The following is a 16782-nucleotide window of genomic DNA, read 5'->3' as shown; positions in this document are numbered from 1 at the left end:
AACACTCATGTGACTTCCAGAAAGTGGTATTCAGCAGCATTAAAGGTAAAGGGACCCCTGACCATTAGGTCCAGTCGTGGCCGACTCTGGGGTTGCAGCGCTCATCTCGCTTTATTGGCCGAGGGAGCCAGAGTACAGCTTCCAGGTCATGTGGCCAGCATGACCAAGCTGCTTCTGGCGAACCAGAACAGCGCACGGAAATGCCGTTTACCTTCCCGCCAGAGCGGTACCTATTTATCTACTTGCACTTTGACGTGCTTTCGAACTGCTAGGTGGGCACGAGCTGGGACCGAACAACGGGAGCTCACCCTGTCGCGGGGATTCGAACTGCCGACCTTCTGATCGGCGAGTCCTAGGCTCTGTGTTTTAACCCACAGCACCACCCGTGTATAATAACCTTTATTGCGGTCCAACGACCCATAAGATAGATACAGAATAAAATACAGACTCATCTAGACAACCCCCCAGGGAAGGAAGACTGAAGCGTTATTTGTTTAGTCATGGGTATGTTGATCTTTGATTCGTATGACTACGGAAAGAAACTTTGCCACGGCCACTGTGGTATCGCTGGACTTGTCGTCCAGAAGATACTTGATATAGTAGGATTCAGATTGACCCGGCCGATTTGCCAATAGTGGTTTAATCAATAGTTCCCTCGCTTGATCATATTGTCCACAATGCAATTAAATATGCCTCATGCAGTCGACATCCTGAGAGCACACACAGATCCTATTCTGATAAGGGATACCTCTCAGTCTGCTGTTCAACACTTCTGATGGAGATATTTAATCTGGCTTTGGTGAAAAGATGCCAGTATGTTGGTACAGACAAATTTCTAAGATATGCAGGTGTCTGAAACTTGAACCCATAGTGGATTCCTACTGCTAATGGGCCACAGATAACATGAGATTGAGATCGGAGATCACTATGCGATATGTCTCAGAGCCTTTGCCTCAGAGATTCAAGGGCGGTATCATAGCCCAGATGGTACAGGAGGGAAGGTGGCAACCAATCAAAGTGGTTTTTCTAACCATAATTTTCATCCATGAGCTGGTAAACTCCTCGTTGTTTAGGTATGGAAGTAACCCCTTCCCTAGGCCAAAGACTGAGATCTTGAGCCAGTATCTCAGGGCAGCCCACCATGCTTTAGTTGATAAAGGACATTCACCCGTTTCTAAAAATACTATTGCATTTGGAACACAATTTGGAACTTGTAGGAGGGACCAGAGAAACTTTGCCTGGAAGCCAGCGAACCTGGGGAATGAGCCATTGAACCAGAAGTTTGAGGCGTAGAGGAATTGAGGAGTTAATGGCTGATGGAAGGAGTTAATGGCTCATGGAACATAGTGGCCTCCCCATGTACAAAAGAATCAAAGTACAGTGGTACCTTGCAAGACGAATGCCTCGCAAGATGGAAAACTCGCAAAACGAAAGGGTTTTTGGTTTTTTGAGTTGCTTTGCAAGATGATTTTCCCTATGGGCTTGCTTCGCAAGATGGAAACGTCTTGCAAGTTTGTTTCCTTTTTCTTAAAACCGTTAATACAGTTGCGACTTGACTTCGAGGAGCAACTCATAGCACGCGGTGTGGTAGCCTTTTTTGAGGTTTTTGAAGACTTTGGTGATTTTTGAAGCTTTTCCAAAGCTTTTCTGACACCGTGCTTCGCAAGACGAAAAAAACCGCAAGACGGAAAAACTCGCGGAACGAATTAATTTCATCTTGCGAGGCACCACTGTATATCCAGTTTGCTTACCTCCGCCTTTTGATAGCTGGTCTGTCCATGATGTTTCCAGGACTTGGAATGATGGAATAGAAGCGCTATGTACCGGAAGAATATGGTCCAACAGCATTACTGTCTCCAGCCATGGAGATAGATCACAGCCGTCATGGTTAGTAGTCGTTGATAAACCTCTCCTCTATGAAGTTATCTAGTACAGTGGTACCTTGTGTGATGTTAACATAGATGAGAGAGTGCTGGAGGGGAAATAGTTACGTAACTAGGTTGCACAGAAAGGACCCAGGGGGGTGGAGTCAGTGGGTCTATAAAACTAGATCTGGGAGGAGTTCTGGGAGGAGTTCGTTGGGAGTTGTTGGTGGGCAGTTGGTTGGTTTTAGTGGGTTGGCTGGTTGGGAAAGGCAGTTGAAGAAGCAGTTGGGAATAAAGAGACAGATAGGGCGGTGGGATCTTGAGTGTGGGGAGGTAGAAGAGATAGAGAGAGGAAAATAAGACTAAGAAAATAAAGAGCAACAACGTTTGGAATGCTGTAAAAGTTTTGTTTGTGTCTGAAATAAAATACACTCTTCTTTAGTAATTGAAAAGTTGACTGAGACTGAAGTGATTTTACCAGGGAGGACCTGGTTGGTGGCAGCGGATTAATGGTGTACGGGTCAATAGTCCATGAGACGATTGGGGGCTCCGTACGAACGCCACACCTTGGTTCTCAAACTTAATCCGTTCCGGAAGTCCGTTCCAAAACCAAAGCCTTCCAAAACCAAGGCGCGCTTTCCCATAGAAAGTAATGCAAAACGGATTAGTCCATTCCAGAGTTTTGAAAAACAACTCCGAAAACAGCAATTTAACATGCATTTTACTATCTAACGAGACCATTGATGCATAAAATGAAAGCAACAATCAATGTATTGTACTATAAAATAAACAAGACAGTATTGTAGATGATAAAAATCAAAATTATTATTATTTCCTTACCTGCACTGATGATAGTCATTATTTGGATGGGGGGCTTTTATCCATTTCCGCAGTCACACCATCAATCAATCAATCAATCAATCAATCAGTAGCTGAACTGGGTTCCACACAGTCACAAAAACAAATTAACCGAAAAAGCCTAAAAAACAAAAACGCAAAATAAATAGCAAAAACAAAAGCGCCAAATACGGTGGTACCTTGGTTCTCAAACTTAATCCGTTCCAGAAGTCTGTTTGACTTCCAAAATGTTCGAAAACCAAGGTGCAGCTTCTGATTGGTGCAGGTGCCCCAGAAACAATAGCCAACAGCTGCATCAGATGTTCAGCTTCCGAAATACGTTTGAAAACTGGAACACTCACTTCCAAGTTTTCGGAGTTTGAGAACCAAAGCGTTTGAGAACCAAGGCATTTGAGAACCAAGGTACCACTGTGCTCTTTGAAAGCCACCCAAATTGGTGGCCATCACTGCTTCCTTTGGAGCCAGTTCCATAGTTCCTGTGTGAAGAAGCATGTTCTTTTATCCATCACGAAGCTTCACCAGATGTTCATGAATTCACGTGTTTTGAGTGAGGGAGAAAAACTTTGATACTTCCAATTTCTCCATGCCACAGATAATTTTAAAATCTTTTATGATATCACTTCTACCTTGAAAGGCACTTGAAAGCATGTCAGAATGTGTGAGGGCACTCAAGCTAGCAAAATTTATTTATTTATTATAAATTTATTCATTTGTTTTTTCAAATTAGTATTTTACAATCACATATCCAACATACAACATAAAAACAAAATTCCAAAGAATCTCCTGGACTTTTCTCCTCCCCTTTGTGGGTCTTATTATTAATCATTTCATCCTGCATCTTTTATAATAATCCAAATCTTTTACATCTCCATTATATCCAAAATTCACCATTAGACTACAGGTGTTATTCCAATCCTACTAATGATTTTAACTGTTTTTAACAATGGTTTTTCGGGTAAATTATAAAATTTCCCCATTCCTTTGGTCTTCCTGATTTCTGATTCTGCTGATCATTTTTGCCAAACTAGCAAAACTTAGTTCCCAGAGTGTTCCGTGGGAATTTAGGCTACAATGCTCTGCACAGTTACCTGGGAATAAACCCCATTTTACACACTGGGAATTGGGAGTACATGTGCTGAAAATGCAAAGCCTGTGAGATGCAGAATTCCAATATACAGAGGAAACCCTTACTTATTTGGAAGACATACGTCCTGTCGTTTCTGTAAGTTGTGACTATGATCTATTGCAGGTGTGGTGTTGACTACAGCTGCCATTATAACCTGTCCATTGGCTATAGTGTTCCAGTGTCATATTTTATGTATGTGACCCATCAAAGCATTAACCATCTTCAGTCAGCAGATGGCACTGTGAGTTTCATTGCTAATCCATCACCTCCTTTTGCAATGCATGCTTCCCCGCCATGGAAAATACCCACAACATGGGTGTAATTATGAATTTTTACCTTTACATTTAATTATAACAGTCTGGTATCTGAAGAAGTGTGCATACACACGAAAGCTCATACCAATAACAAACTTAGCTGGTCTCTAAGGTGCTACTGGAAGGAATTTTTTTATTTTGTAATAACAAAGGGATCTGTGTTGGTCCATAAGGGGAAAAAAAAACAAGTCTGCAGTTGGCTAATATCTATATTAAAAGGTAAAGGGACCCCTGACCGTTAGGTCCAGTCGCGGATGACTCTGGGGTTGCGGTGCTCATCTCGCTTTATTGGCCGAGGGAGCCGGTGTACAGCTTCCAGGTCATTAAGATACAACAGCCTCATAGTTATACTTTCACAATTATTTGAGAGGGCAAGATTTTCTCTGGGTTATCCAAACAAGCAAAAAGGGTATGTTACGGGGGACAATAACCTCTCAACTCAGGGATCAGGGGCTACCATGTTACTCATCTTTTCCTGTTTAATAGATGAAGGTTGCATATCATTAGCACCTGCAAACAGGCAAAAAACAAGAAATGAATATAATAATAATTTATTATTTATACCCCACCCATCTGGCTGAGTTTCCCCAGCCACTCTTGGAGGCTTCCAATCAAGTGTTAAAAACAATACAGCATTAAATATTAAAAACTTCCCTAAACAAGGCTGCCTTCAAATGTCTTTTAAAGAGAAGATAGCTGCTTATTTCCTTCACATCTGAAGGGAGGGTGTTCCACAGGGCGGGTGCCACTACCGAGAAGGCCCTCTGTCTGGTTCCCTGTAACCTCACTTCTCGCAATGAGGGAACCGCCAGAAGGCCCTCAGCGCTGGATCTCAGTGTCCGGGCTGAACGATGGGGGTGGAGATGCTCCTTCAGGTATACAGTATGAGTGTAGCCAAGGGGCGGGCAGGGAGGGGCAGCTGTCCCCCTAAATCAATAAAAATCAATAAAAAATACATAGCAAACTGAGGTTCTGCCCCCCCAATAAAAGGCCTGTCCCCCTAACAAAAATCTAGGCTACCCCCATGCTGAAGCCTCTCATTGCTGGAAAAAGCTTCACCTGTTGATATTCCAACTATTTTCATGGGCTTGCCAATCAGAAGGTCAGCGGTTCAAAAACCCGCGACTAGGTGAGCTCCCGTTGCTCTCTCCCAGCTCCTGCCAACCTAGCAGTTTGAAAGCACGCCAGTGCAAGTAGATAAATAGGTACGTACCACTCCGGTGGGAAGGTAAATGGTGTTTCCGTGTGCTGCTCTGCTTCACCAGAAGCGGCTTAGTCATGCTGGCCACATGACCTGGAAGCTGTATGCCGGCTCCCTTGGCCAGTAAAGCGAGATGAGTGCCGCAACCCCAGAGTCGGCCACGACTGGAACTAACGGCCAGGGGTCCCTTTACCTTTACCTCAGACATTAGAGATGGAGGTCCAAAAGGTGCCAGAAGCTACTGTTAGGTCCATCATGAGACATCCGCCAGCTTCTAATCACATATACCTTCAAGCAAGCAAACTTGCCTTATTATCGCTCCATAGCATCCCCCTGCCAGAGGATTGCCTCCTTCCATTCACCACTTTGCCTCCTCCAAGTGGAAGAAACCTGGGCAGTGCTGAATGTCACATCCCATTGCCAGATGTGTCCTGCTGGAAATAGAAAAGGGCTTTCCCCTTGGCCTGCCTTTATATCCACTCAGTTGCCAAGTGCTTTTGTGACATCACAAGAAACCCACAGCCAATGGCAACAGCTGGGGAGGCATCATCTTCATTGCTTTGAGTCTCACAATGGCAGGTGGACCTATCAGGGATTGTGTGCTTGTTTATTTGGGATGTGGGTGGAGCTGTGGTCTAAACCACTAAGCCTCTTGGGCTTCCCAATCAAAAGATTGGCTGTTCGAATCCCCTCAATGGAGTGAACTCCTGTTGCTTTGTCCCAGCTCCTGCCAACCTAGCAGTTCAAAAGCACACCAGTGCAACTAGATAAAGAGGTACCGCTGCGGCGGGAAGGTAAACTGCGTTTCTGTGCGCTCTGGTTTCCGTCACGGTGTCCCGTTGCACCAGAAGCGGTTTAATCCTGCTGGCCACATGACCCAGAAAGCTGTCTGTGGACAAACGGTGGCTCCCTCGGCCTGAGAGCAGGATGAGCGCTGCACCCCATAGTCACCTTTGACTGGACTTAACCGTCCAGGGGTCCTTTACCTTTACCTTTATTTTCGCAGCAATTAGTGAGGTAATCATAATGATCAGGGACATTCTTTGGAAGGTTAGTCTGTGGATTGCTGACTTTTCAATCAGCTGCAACAGTGATTTTCAATGTAGCTTGGCAGTCAGGTGATGACATTTCTCTTTCTGCTGAGAAAGGCTTTCCCTGTGAACTCCTACTTATAGAGCCATTGTGAAAGGCACAGCTAAAAAAGCTGACTGAAACATTGACCATCCTATTATCTGTGATCTCCCTCCCCTGCCTTTTGACTCAAATTCAAAATTCATTGCTTAAAATGCTGGACTTGGATTTATAGTTAATCATGGTGAAAGCAGAACATAAAACTAGTTTGCCGTGTTATGTTGACAAAAATCAATCTATCAATCCTGTAATCATGGAACTTTATCAGTAGCATAATATAGTTGACAGTGCGATGCTCTCTGTGCAATTTCTGAAGTGGTGCATTATCATTAGTCTCCGTTTACATTCAGTCGCCAGAGGAAAGTGCTCACTCTCAAATATACATGAGAAAAGCTCATTTGAGGCAATATGACCTTTGTACATTTCGAGTAATTTGAAAGCTCAGCTTTGAAACCATAATCATAGTTCCTCGGCTGACCCAGACTGTCTGAATGTTCAAAATAATAAATCAACCCTTAGAAATCAAGAAATAAACAAAAATAACGAGATCTGCAAATGAGCTGCTCTCTTCCCCCGCCACCCTTTGCCTCCTGGGTTACTGAATCCTTCAGACGCACAACCATCAAACTTACCTCTGCAAACATGAAGGCTAGAAACTTGCATCTGAGCCTTCTAAAAAATAAAAACCAGAATGACCTTTTAGCCTTGTGTAGTAAGTGGCTCATATTGATTCATGTTGCTGTGGAAGAGGGGAATGCACAAAAGCCATGATCCAGTGGAAGACATTTCGGCTGATTTACTGAGTTGATTGGGATGAAAGGCTAGAATTTGATGTGACACCAATGGCCTCCTCGTATGTTCGGCTCCTTCTCTAATGAAAGAGGCCAAAGGTTAGCTGGTGGTTGGTGACATTCTCACTACTCTGCTCAGAGTAACTGATTCTGTTGCCAATAGCAGACAAGGGGAACACAGTGGGGATTGGAGGGTTAAAGCTCCCTGTACCCTTCAGGCTGGGTTCCCAATCCATACTGTGGGGCCTTGAGTTTCCTAATGACTTTAAAAACAGCAATTCATACAAGTGCTAATTGCATGCGTGGCACTGTGCCTATTTTTGGCTCTTTTACAGCTGAATAAGAAGCTGAAAGGGATGCGGGTGGCGCTGTGGGCTAAACCACAGAGCCTAGGGCTTGCCAATCAGAAGGTTGGAGGTTCGAATCCCCGCGATGGGGTGAGCTCCCGTTGCTCGGTCCCTGCTCCTGCCAACCTAGCAGTTCAAAAGCATGTCAAAGTGCAAATCAATGAATGTTAGAAGGATGTTGGAATGAAGTTATATGGTTTTAGCAGAAATGTTATAAAGAATTAAGTAAAAGCTGATTGATAGTGGGCCAAAATGAAAAAATTAAAGGTTAGACTGTTAAGATATATTACAGGAAAAAATTGAGAAAGATGGAAAGAATTTTCTGAAATAGTTAATTGAACTAGAATACCAAAAGGGAGGTGTGAGGAGGTCGATGAAACAAGTAAATGAAAGGTAAAGTTATGAAATATTGGATGTGTTTTAATGTTTTTTCTCTTTTTTGCTGCTTTGTTGTTTATGTTTTTTCTTTATCTTAGATGTATTGTAATGTATGTTTGTTAATTTTTTATTGTGTTTCCTTTCTATATTTTTTTGCATTTTTTTTTTGAAATTCTTAATAAATATTTTTTTAAAAAACACAAAAGCATGTCAAAGTGCAAGTAGATAAATAGGTACCACTCCGGTGGGAAGGTAAACGGCATTTCTGTGCGCTGCTCTGGTTTGCCAGAAGCGGCTTAGTCATGCTGGCCACATGACCCGGAAGCTGTATGCCGGCTCCCTCGGCCAATAAAGCGAGATGAGTGCCGCAACCCCAGAGTCGTCTGCGACTGGACCTAATGGTCAGGGGTCCCTTTACCTTTAAGAAGCTGAAATCAGCAGCCGCAACTTTCCTCTGCAAAGAAATGCAGTGATGGAGGAGGCAAAACCCCTTTCTTTTTTACCTGTTGTGCAGTGGGCAAAAGCACGGCGCTTCAGCACACAGCCAACGGTGGCAGCCTTCTGCAACAGCCTTCTGTTACAGCCCCGGCAACCTGTTTACCGAGAGTCCTTGTGTGCTTCCTGGCACAGCTACTTCACATACATTTCAAAGTGGCTGTCTCACAGATGAAGGCCTGCCAGGAAATAAAAGTTGGATCCGTTCCTGAGAGCCCTCTTTGCGACTATATCAGGAAGCAGAGAACCTGCCAAGTTCAGAAGGGCAGTGGCACCTTTTCCTCTAAACAGGGAGCGTGTCTGGCCAGACTGTTTTGTGACTAGGTCCCTCTCCCCAGCTCCTGCTCTGCAACACCTCTTGGGTCACCCTGTAGCCATGATGGCTGCAGGTACTTTCAGTTCTCTTTCTCATTTCCGTATTTTATGAAGAGGTCTCCAGACTGAAGGAAATTAGTCTAATTCTAACAGCATATCAAAAAACCAGAAAAAACCCAACTTGGCTTCTTTCTTCCTGGAATAACACTCTGGCACCTCTGTGTGATTTTAAATAACGCTGGGACTACAGGTCAAAGGAATGTTGTTTTTATCACCCTCGCCGAAGTGCTGTTAAGATGCTTAGCCTATTAAAAGTTCATTTCTTTTATCTGAACGGAGCTTTGCAGGGCTGATATTCTATCATGTCCATGGCTGCTTTCGAACCACAGATCATGTTAGCACATTACAAATATAGAACATTAGCAAATCTGGAAGGCCAGTCACGCTGGCAAGCTTAAACAAATAGAGATACTGGGCTGACCAAGGGCTATGTTGTTGCTGTAAACAACCTCAGAGTTTCCAGTTTTCTTGCCACACAGGTACACTGAAGAGCTCAGAACAATAGTGCTCTTAGGTGTAGGTAAGTGGCCGACTGTTTTGCTGGCTCTTGAGATTACAGTGCTTCTGATCTGCTGGGGATCAAACATGCAAAGTCATCAGTGATGATTGATGGTGCTAGTAGTGTTTTAGTGCCTGCCAAAATGTGTGTGTTTGCATGAGAGAGAGACAGAAAGAGAAATTCAGAAAGAAAGAAATATATAGATTATATATATAAAGTTTAAGCTTGAAACATTATGGTTTTCGGGTCCACGTGGTGTTTCATATACAATGATAAGCTAACTGAACACATTCATTACACTGACCTGAACTTGCAATGTATATAATGAGAGGTTTTTTGGTTTTAATTAAAGCATACCTGACTGCAGTTACTAGTACTCGCTATGTCTCCACTGTGGAAAACAAAACAACCCCTGCCTTCTAAAAACTGTACTATTCTATCTCAAGGGCATAGGTTGGAGTGAAAATGATTTACTATATTAAAAAAAAGAGTTTTGGGAGATTGGCTATTTATCTTCGTTGCGTGTCAGGATCTTGAGTGACGTTTAAAAGAGTTATAGAACGTCTGCTTCTGAAGGCCACGTGCCAGGTATCTAATGGACGTAGAGCGGATCTGGTAAGCCGAGAGACATTTGTGTGTGAGAGAGAAAGTGTTGCTGTAGATCAAAAGGTTATGTTGCAGATGAACAAGTTATCACCTGGCGCCCATCGCTGTAAGAAGAGCATGAATGTTAGTTGAAAGGCGAAATACCTCCAGGGAGTAAATATTAAGGCTGGAGGCAGATGCAAAAGATAGGGTTATCAGGGGCTCCAGGTTCGGAGGCAACATGCCTCAGTTTCTGGAGAACAGCCGGAGGAGAGGACTATTGCTTTCATGTCCTGCTTATGTGGGTTTCCCATATGCATCTAGCTCAATATTGTCTATGCTGACAGGTCATGGCTGTCCAGGGTTTTAGACTGGGAATGTACCCAGACCTACTTGGAGATGGCGGAGATGGAAGCTGTCAAGCGTCCCTTATTTGGAGGGACAGTCCCTTATCCCAGCGCCATGTCCCGCTGCTGTCCCTTATTGATGGATGTCCCTTAAATTTCCCAGGTTTCAAAGGAAGCAGCTCCTCTCCCTCCCTCCCTGCCGGCCAGGGAGGAGGGAGGCTCCAAGTGTGTTGCTTGGCTGCCCAGTTCGGCCCCCTCCGGCCTCCTCTCACCAGCCTCGGCCCCCGGGAGCCCCTCCCCGCCGGGACTGGCGGGAGCCTTGGGCCCTTCCGCTGCTATTCTCCTCACAGCCGCCAAACTGAGCGTCTCTGCCTGGGGCCTCCCCTCTGCCTGTCACTGCCGCTCCCGCTAGGCTGTACTGCAGCTGTGCTGCCGAAGGACCCGGATGAGATGGGCAGCCTGGCATGGCCTATGAATTGCTGAGGAGCCTTGAGAGGAGAGCAAGGGCAACCATAGAGAAAGCAGTTCAGAGAGAGGAGGAAGAGGAGGAGGCGGAGGCACGGGCAGGTGTTCCAAGGGCTACAAGGGAAGGACCGCAAGTGCTTCTCCCATAGATTTGTAGTGGTAGACTAGCATAGATGGTCTGATCTGCGGGTTTACTTCGGCCACTATTTCCCCCCCCTTCTTCCCGCCCCACCTGATGGAATTGAGAGCTGGTCCCTTTTAACTGGTTGATTAAAATCCCTTATTTTGGCTGCTGGTCCCTTATTTTCAAGGCTGCCTTATTTTCAAATCTGTAAGTTGACAGCTATGGCTGGGACCTTTTGCATGCAAATCAGATGTTCTACCACTGAGCTATGGCCCTTTCAGGGCTCGAATACAGTGTGGGTCATGAGAGATGAGGCACAGGATCCGATCTGAAAAAGTTTTTTTTTTTTTTGAGTTTTCCTTTTTTAAAAATTAAAATTTTATTCAGTTTTCCTTTTCATTCATTACATACATCTCATATCCATAACATTTTCGATTCCTCCCTCCCTCCCCTCCTAGGCTTCCCCCAACTTCCGTTTCTGGTTTGTTTCTCCTTTCACCCACCTTGCTACCTCCTAAAAGAAAAAAATACTAATAGTATACTTATACAATAACATCTAACCTAAAAACATAAAAATGAAAATAAGCACACCATATTATTTCCCTATCGTCTACACATTTTCTAATACTAATGATGTGAATGTTTATTTAAATCCTGCCATCAAGTCTATAGACTTTCTTTGTTTCTGCAGATATAATATAAATGGTTCCCATTCTTTTTCAAAGTCACTGTTGTCTTTTTCTCGTAGTCTGACTGTCATTTTTGCCAGCTCTGCATAGTTCATCAACTTCTCTTGCCATTGTTCTTTAGTTGGTATTTATCCAGTCTTCCAGTTTTGTGCCATCAGCATTCTCGCAGCTGTAGTGGCAAACATAAATAGAGTCCTCTTTTCTTTCAGTCTATCTTGACCTAAAATGCCTAGTAGAAAGGCTTCTGGGTTTTTTGCAAAAGTTATTTTCAACATTTTCTTCAACTCATTATATATCATTTCCCAATAGACTTGTACCTTTTTTCAATCCCACCACATATGATAAAATGGACCTTCCACTTCACACCTCCAACATTCTTTCATTTCATTTTTATACATTTTTGCCAATTTAACTAGTGATATATACCATCTATACATCATTTTCATATAATTTTCTCTCAATAATATGCAATCTGTAAATTTCAAATTTACTTTCCACAGTTTTGGATCTGAAAAAGTTGAATGATATGGACTCTGGCCTGGCTCCTCACTCCTGTTATTTGAGTGAAGGCCAGGCCTAGTGGGGAAGGACTGGAGCTCAGTGGCAGAACATATGTTGCCTGCAGACACCCTCTGATTCTGGTATGGCTGGGAGAGAACCTTGTCTGAAACCTTGGAGAGCTATTGGATTTTATTCTAATCCTGATCTGATTTGAGGATGTATTTTAATTGATTGTCTGATTTTATGTTAGTGTGTTATACATTTGATGTTAGCCGCTCCGAGCCCGGCTTTGGCTGGGGTGGGCGGGATATAAATAAAATTTATTGTTGTTGTTGTTGTTGTTGTTGTTGTTGTTGTTGTTGTTGCCAGTCGTTGGAGACTCAGTGAATGAGAGAGGCCAATGGGCTGACTCAGCATATGACAGCCTTAGATGCTCCTAAGCTGCTATCAAACCATTCATTGTAATTATGATAATTATTCATGAAACACTGATATTGTGGCAATAAAATAAAGATGAGAAAGATGAAGTAAAGTCAGCAAGGAAGGAAGGAGCTTCAGCCACATGACAGAAGGAGGAATCTGTCTGCGGAATGGTTTGGGCATCTCAGTGAAGAGAAAGGGGAATACGTCTGCAATAAGTCCCTCTCCGCGTGTAGCTACAGTAGCATCCATCAAGTTCGATGGGAAACACATTAGTGCTATGAGAGCAGGGGAAGTACAAAAAGTACTTTCAATTGACTACTAATTAATCCATAATTAAAGACGTAATTAATGAACATCCCAAGAGGAGCTTAGACTTTGTGGGAAAAGAATACAGCAATAAAAGAGAACCTTCTCGATAAGATAATTTCCTTTGATGCGTTATAGAATACAAACCCTACTGGATTTAGGGTGCTGCAGGTGATTCCCTTAAGGGACGTGGGTGGCGCTGTGGGTAAAACCACAGAGCCTAGGACTTGTCGATCAGAAGGTCGGCGGTTCGAATCCCCGCAGCGGGGTGAGCTCCCATCGTTCGGTCCCAGCTCCTGCCCACCTAGCAGTTCGAAAGCACTCCTAAGTGCAAGTAGATAAATAGGTACCGCTTTATAGCGGGAAGTTAAACGGCGTTTCCGTGTGCTGCGCTGTTGCCGGCTCGCCAGCTGCAGCTTTGTCACGCTGGCCACGTGACCCGGAAGTGTCTTTGGACGGTGCCGGCTCACGGCCTCTAGAGCGAGATGAGCACGCAACCCTAGAGTCGGACACGACTGGCCCGTACGGGCAGGGGTACCTTTACTTTACTAGGCGATTCCCTTACACAGGGCGCCGAGCTGAGAGGGTGCAAAACAGAAACTGTCCGTAATTGAGAAGATTAATTTGTGGGAACCAAATTATAGTCTTGCATACGGCGCCGTATTACGAAAGTCTAGCCCGGCCTACTGTGTGTTTGAGGAAAATGACAAATATCCACAGGTGATGTGTTGCTCAGCTTTGGGGGGCCAGTGGGCACATCTGGAATTTTGTGAAAGTGCCCTGGGTGCAAATGAAAGATTGGCTGCTTTTGGGGCCTGGCGTAACACAAAATGGCTGCTACAGCTAAAAGAGCGGGAAAAGAGACAAGCTCACACAATGGCGAGGGGCCTCCCTCCATTAGAACCCTGTCAAGTTGCAACCATGACATACAGTGGTACCTCGGGTTAAGTACTTAATTTGTTCCAGAGGTCCGTACTTAACCTGAAACTGTTCTTAATCTGAAGCACCACTTTAGCTAATGGGGCCTCCTGCTGTTGCTGCGCCGCTGCTGCACGATTTCTGTTCATATCCTGAAGCAAAATTCTTAACCTGAAGCACTATTTCTGGGTTAGCGGAGTCTGTAACCTGAAGCGTATGTAACCTGAAGCGTATGTAACCCGAGGTACCACTGTATATCCCAGAAGCTGTCACTACCGTCCTTTCCAGAACTGGTGGTCCCAAATGTCGGGTTGCCACCTGTCCTATATAATACAGGATTGTCCTGTATTTCAATGCAAAATGCTACGTCCTGTATTGATACAGTTTTGTCCTGTATTTCAGGTCTTCTCTCTCTGTCTCTCTCTCTGCCAAGTTAGGGATCCTGTCCAAATGCATGTGTTTTAAAGGGTGTGTGAAAGGTAATCCATTTAAACTCTGGGTAGCCAAGCACAGATAGATTTACAAATTCATGTGTATGTGCGCGCGCATGTGTGTGTGTAACAACTTCCCGAGGGGCCACCCTGTTAGGCCGCAATAGATTGTAATGGATTGCTTCGAAGTCACTTCAGCACCAGATGAAGAAGAATAAAATCGCCCCCAACTGCCCCGCCCTGTATTTTGCCAGAACAAATGTGGCAATCCTACCCAATGGAGATTTGGTGCTAGTTTGTACAGTGGTACCTTGGTTCTCAAACGCTTTGCTTCCCAAACACTGAAAACGTTTCAATCATTTTTCAGAAGCCGAACGTCTGATGCGATTGTCAGCTATTGTTCCTGGGGCTCCTGCACCACTCAGAAGCTGCGCCTTGGTTTTCAAACATTTCGGAAGTCAAACGCACTTCTGGAACGGATTAAGTTTGAGAACCAAGGTACCACTGTATCTGGCGCTTTTGTTTTTGCTATTTATTTTGCGTTTTTGTTTTTGAGGCTTTTTCGGTTAATTTGTTTTTGTGACTGTGTGGAACCCAGTTCAGCTACTGATTGATTGATTGATTGATTGATTGTGTGATTGCGGAAATGGATAAAAGCCCCCCATCCAAACAATGACTACCATCAGTGCAGGTAAGAAAAAAAATAATTTTGATTTTTATCATCTACAATACTGTCTTATTTATTTTATAGTACAGTACATTGATTATTGCTTTCATTTTATGGATCAATAGTCTCGTTAGATAGTAAAATTCATGTTAAATTGCTGTTTGAGGGGTTGTTTTTAAAAGTCTGGAACGGATTAATCCGTTTTGCATTACTTTCTATGGGAAAGTGCGCCTTGGTTTTAGAACGGACTTCCGGAACAGATTAAGTTTGAGAACCAAAGGACCATTGTAAAGTGTGTAAGTGACACAACCCATGTGCCTACTGCTTGCATACATTGCCACTATGACAGGGAACCATGATCACATCGCAGCGGCAACCAACAAATCAGATATATTCACATGTGACACAGGTCTGTGCCTGTTATGCACCTCATGTCAAACCATGTTGGTGGCATTTGTTGCTGTGCTTCAGGCTGGCGCTGAGAGCAGACTCAAACTTTTCTGGGAAGCCAGGGTTGCCATATTTCAAAAAGACCTTGATATTGTTGAGCTTTTTTAAGGAACCCCCCCCCCCCAAATTTTACAAAAAGGCTATTTTTCAATTGACTTGCCTAAGCACCACCTTTCAGAAATCCCCCTTTGGACGTCAATTCCGCCTTTGAAATCTGAGTAATGTTCAGGAAAATCTGGACGTATGGCAGCTCTAGGTGAAGGAAGGAAGGAACACTTCAGAGGAATGTTGTGGAAAAGGCTGAAGCATGATACTTAGAGACCTATCAAATCTATGTTTTCTAAGGCACAGAGTGAGTTTTCATGGGAAAAGTGCTGGCATAGGAGGGAAGAGCTCAGACACAGAGCTTTAAAGTGTGGACCTGTGCCCTGAAACACAACACAAAAGGAAGCCTAGATGAGCTTTTAGTTAATGAGTGCTGCGATGATGTACAGTTTGCGAAAACTACATTTCAACAGAAGATTCATCTTGAGAATGTGTTAACTGTGCACATTAGTTTCAGTCGAACCTCAGCACACCTAACATTTCTGGCAGAACTGGGTCTGCAGGCTTCCTTGTAAAAGTAAAATAAATGGAGGGGAAATATGTAAATTGTATTGGTTTCCGCAAAACAAATACATAAACCAAACCAGGAAACCAGGACCGATGAGACGTGCAAATAATAAAAATTCCATTTCTGAAGCCTGAAACTGTGAATAATGTTGGAAATATAAGTAACACTAATGTGGCATGCAGTGACTGTTGAATAATAAAAAAAGCAGCTTCAGATCTAGCCGTTGTGCAAATGGTAGCAGCTGCTTTGAAAATGCTCTGGAAAGCAGAAAGGGATTTTGCAGCAGCCCTGAGTTATGGCTGATGCATTGACTCATTCCTTCTGTAAATCTGAGGTAGCCATTGGAGAGGCACCGGCATGATTCTAGCTCATTCTGTTAAACACAAGCATATTGATTCAGGCCCAGTAAATTCTCCATGTGTAAATGGGTATTGCTAAAACTAGGATTACCTGCTACTATAGACTCCAACATGCGGAGCTTGTCACAGGAGATACTATTGTAAATTACTCATCAGCTCCCCTTTTCCCAGTACTGGACTCTTTCTTCTCTGGTCGAGACACTCTGCTTTTTATAGTGTATTGCCAAAGAGACCAACTTTCATGATCTCTCTGAGTAATAGATCATGAAGCTGAATGAAACAACAACGATGTATCATCTACGAAAGGTGGCCTGTGACCTCAAAAATAATTCAAAACAGGCGGCCTTCAGGAAAGATGGGCTTCGCCAGCAACAGACATAGTATAGAGTCATGCAGAAACTGCAGCTAAATGCCCTTCCACCCGAATCCTGTGAGCTGTGTGTGGCAAAAGCTCATCCCAGAGAGGAGGCGTCATAAATCAGCAAGGTGCTTTCTGACAGCTTCCCCCATAGCGTGAGCAGCTA

The 16782-nt window shown here is 43.9% G+C and overlaps 2 protein-coding genes across 21 annotated transcripts in view; one reads left to right on the top strand and one right to left on the bottom strand.

Moving 5' to 3' along the window:
- Positions 1–8616, bottom strand: part of LOC308458284 (cryptic protein-like) — a 44866-nt gene extending 36250 nt beyond the window's left edge. For 5 of the 19 annotated variants that reach the window (XR_013977204.1, XR_013977205.1, XR_013977206.1 and 2 more), the window contains exons 1-3: positions 5673–5779; positions 2706–2844; positions 1752–2500 (exon numbers count right to left, since the gene is read on the bottom strand). Coding sequence is in view for 4 of the 19 variants with exons in the window: in XM_080973245.1 (XP_080829371.1) it covers positions 1752–1816; positions 2706–2724 (84 nt within the window). In the remaining 15 variants the exon portion in view is untranslated. The other 14 variants (XR_013977207.1, XM_080973255.1, XM_080973244.1 and 11 more) reach the window with 12 other exon arrangements.
- Positions 8617–8852: 236 nt separating this feature from the next.
- The window catches only part of LRRC2 (leucine rich repeat containing 2), a gene marked incomplete at its 5' end in the record, with an annotated part of 83375 nt that continues 75445 nt past the window's right edge, over positions 8853–16782 (top strand). Inside the window, one exon of one of the 2 annotated variants that reach the window (XM_080972998.1) lies at positions 8853–8895. Of the gene's footprint in view, positions 8896–9259; positions 9402–16782 lie in introns of those variants that run through there. The other variant, XM_080972997.1, reaches the window with a different exon arrangement.

This window comes from Podarcis pityusensis (genome assembly GCF_964106645.2).
Source record: "Podarcis pityusensis genome assembly, chromosome: 11".
Classification (NCBI taxonomy): domain Eukaryota; kingdom Metazoa; phylum Chordata; class Lepidosauria; order Squamata; family Lacertidae; genus Podarcis; species Podarcis pityusensis.
The sequence above is the reverse complement of the archived record's forward strand: the minus strand, read 5'-3'. Positions and strand labels throughout refer to the sequence as shown.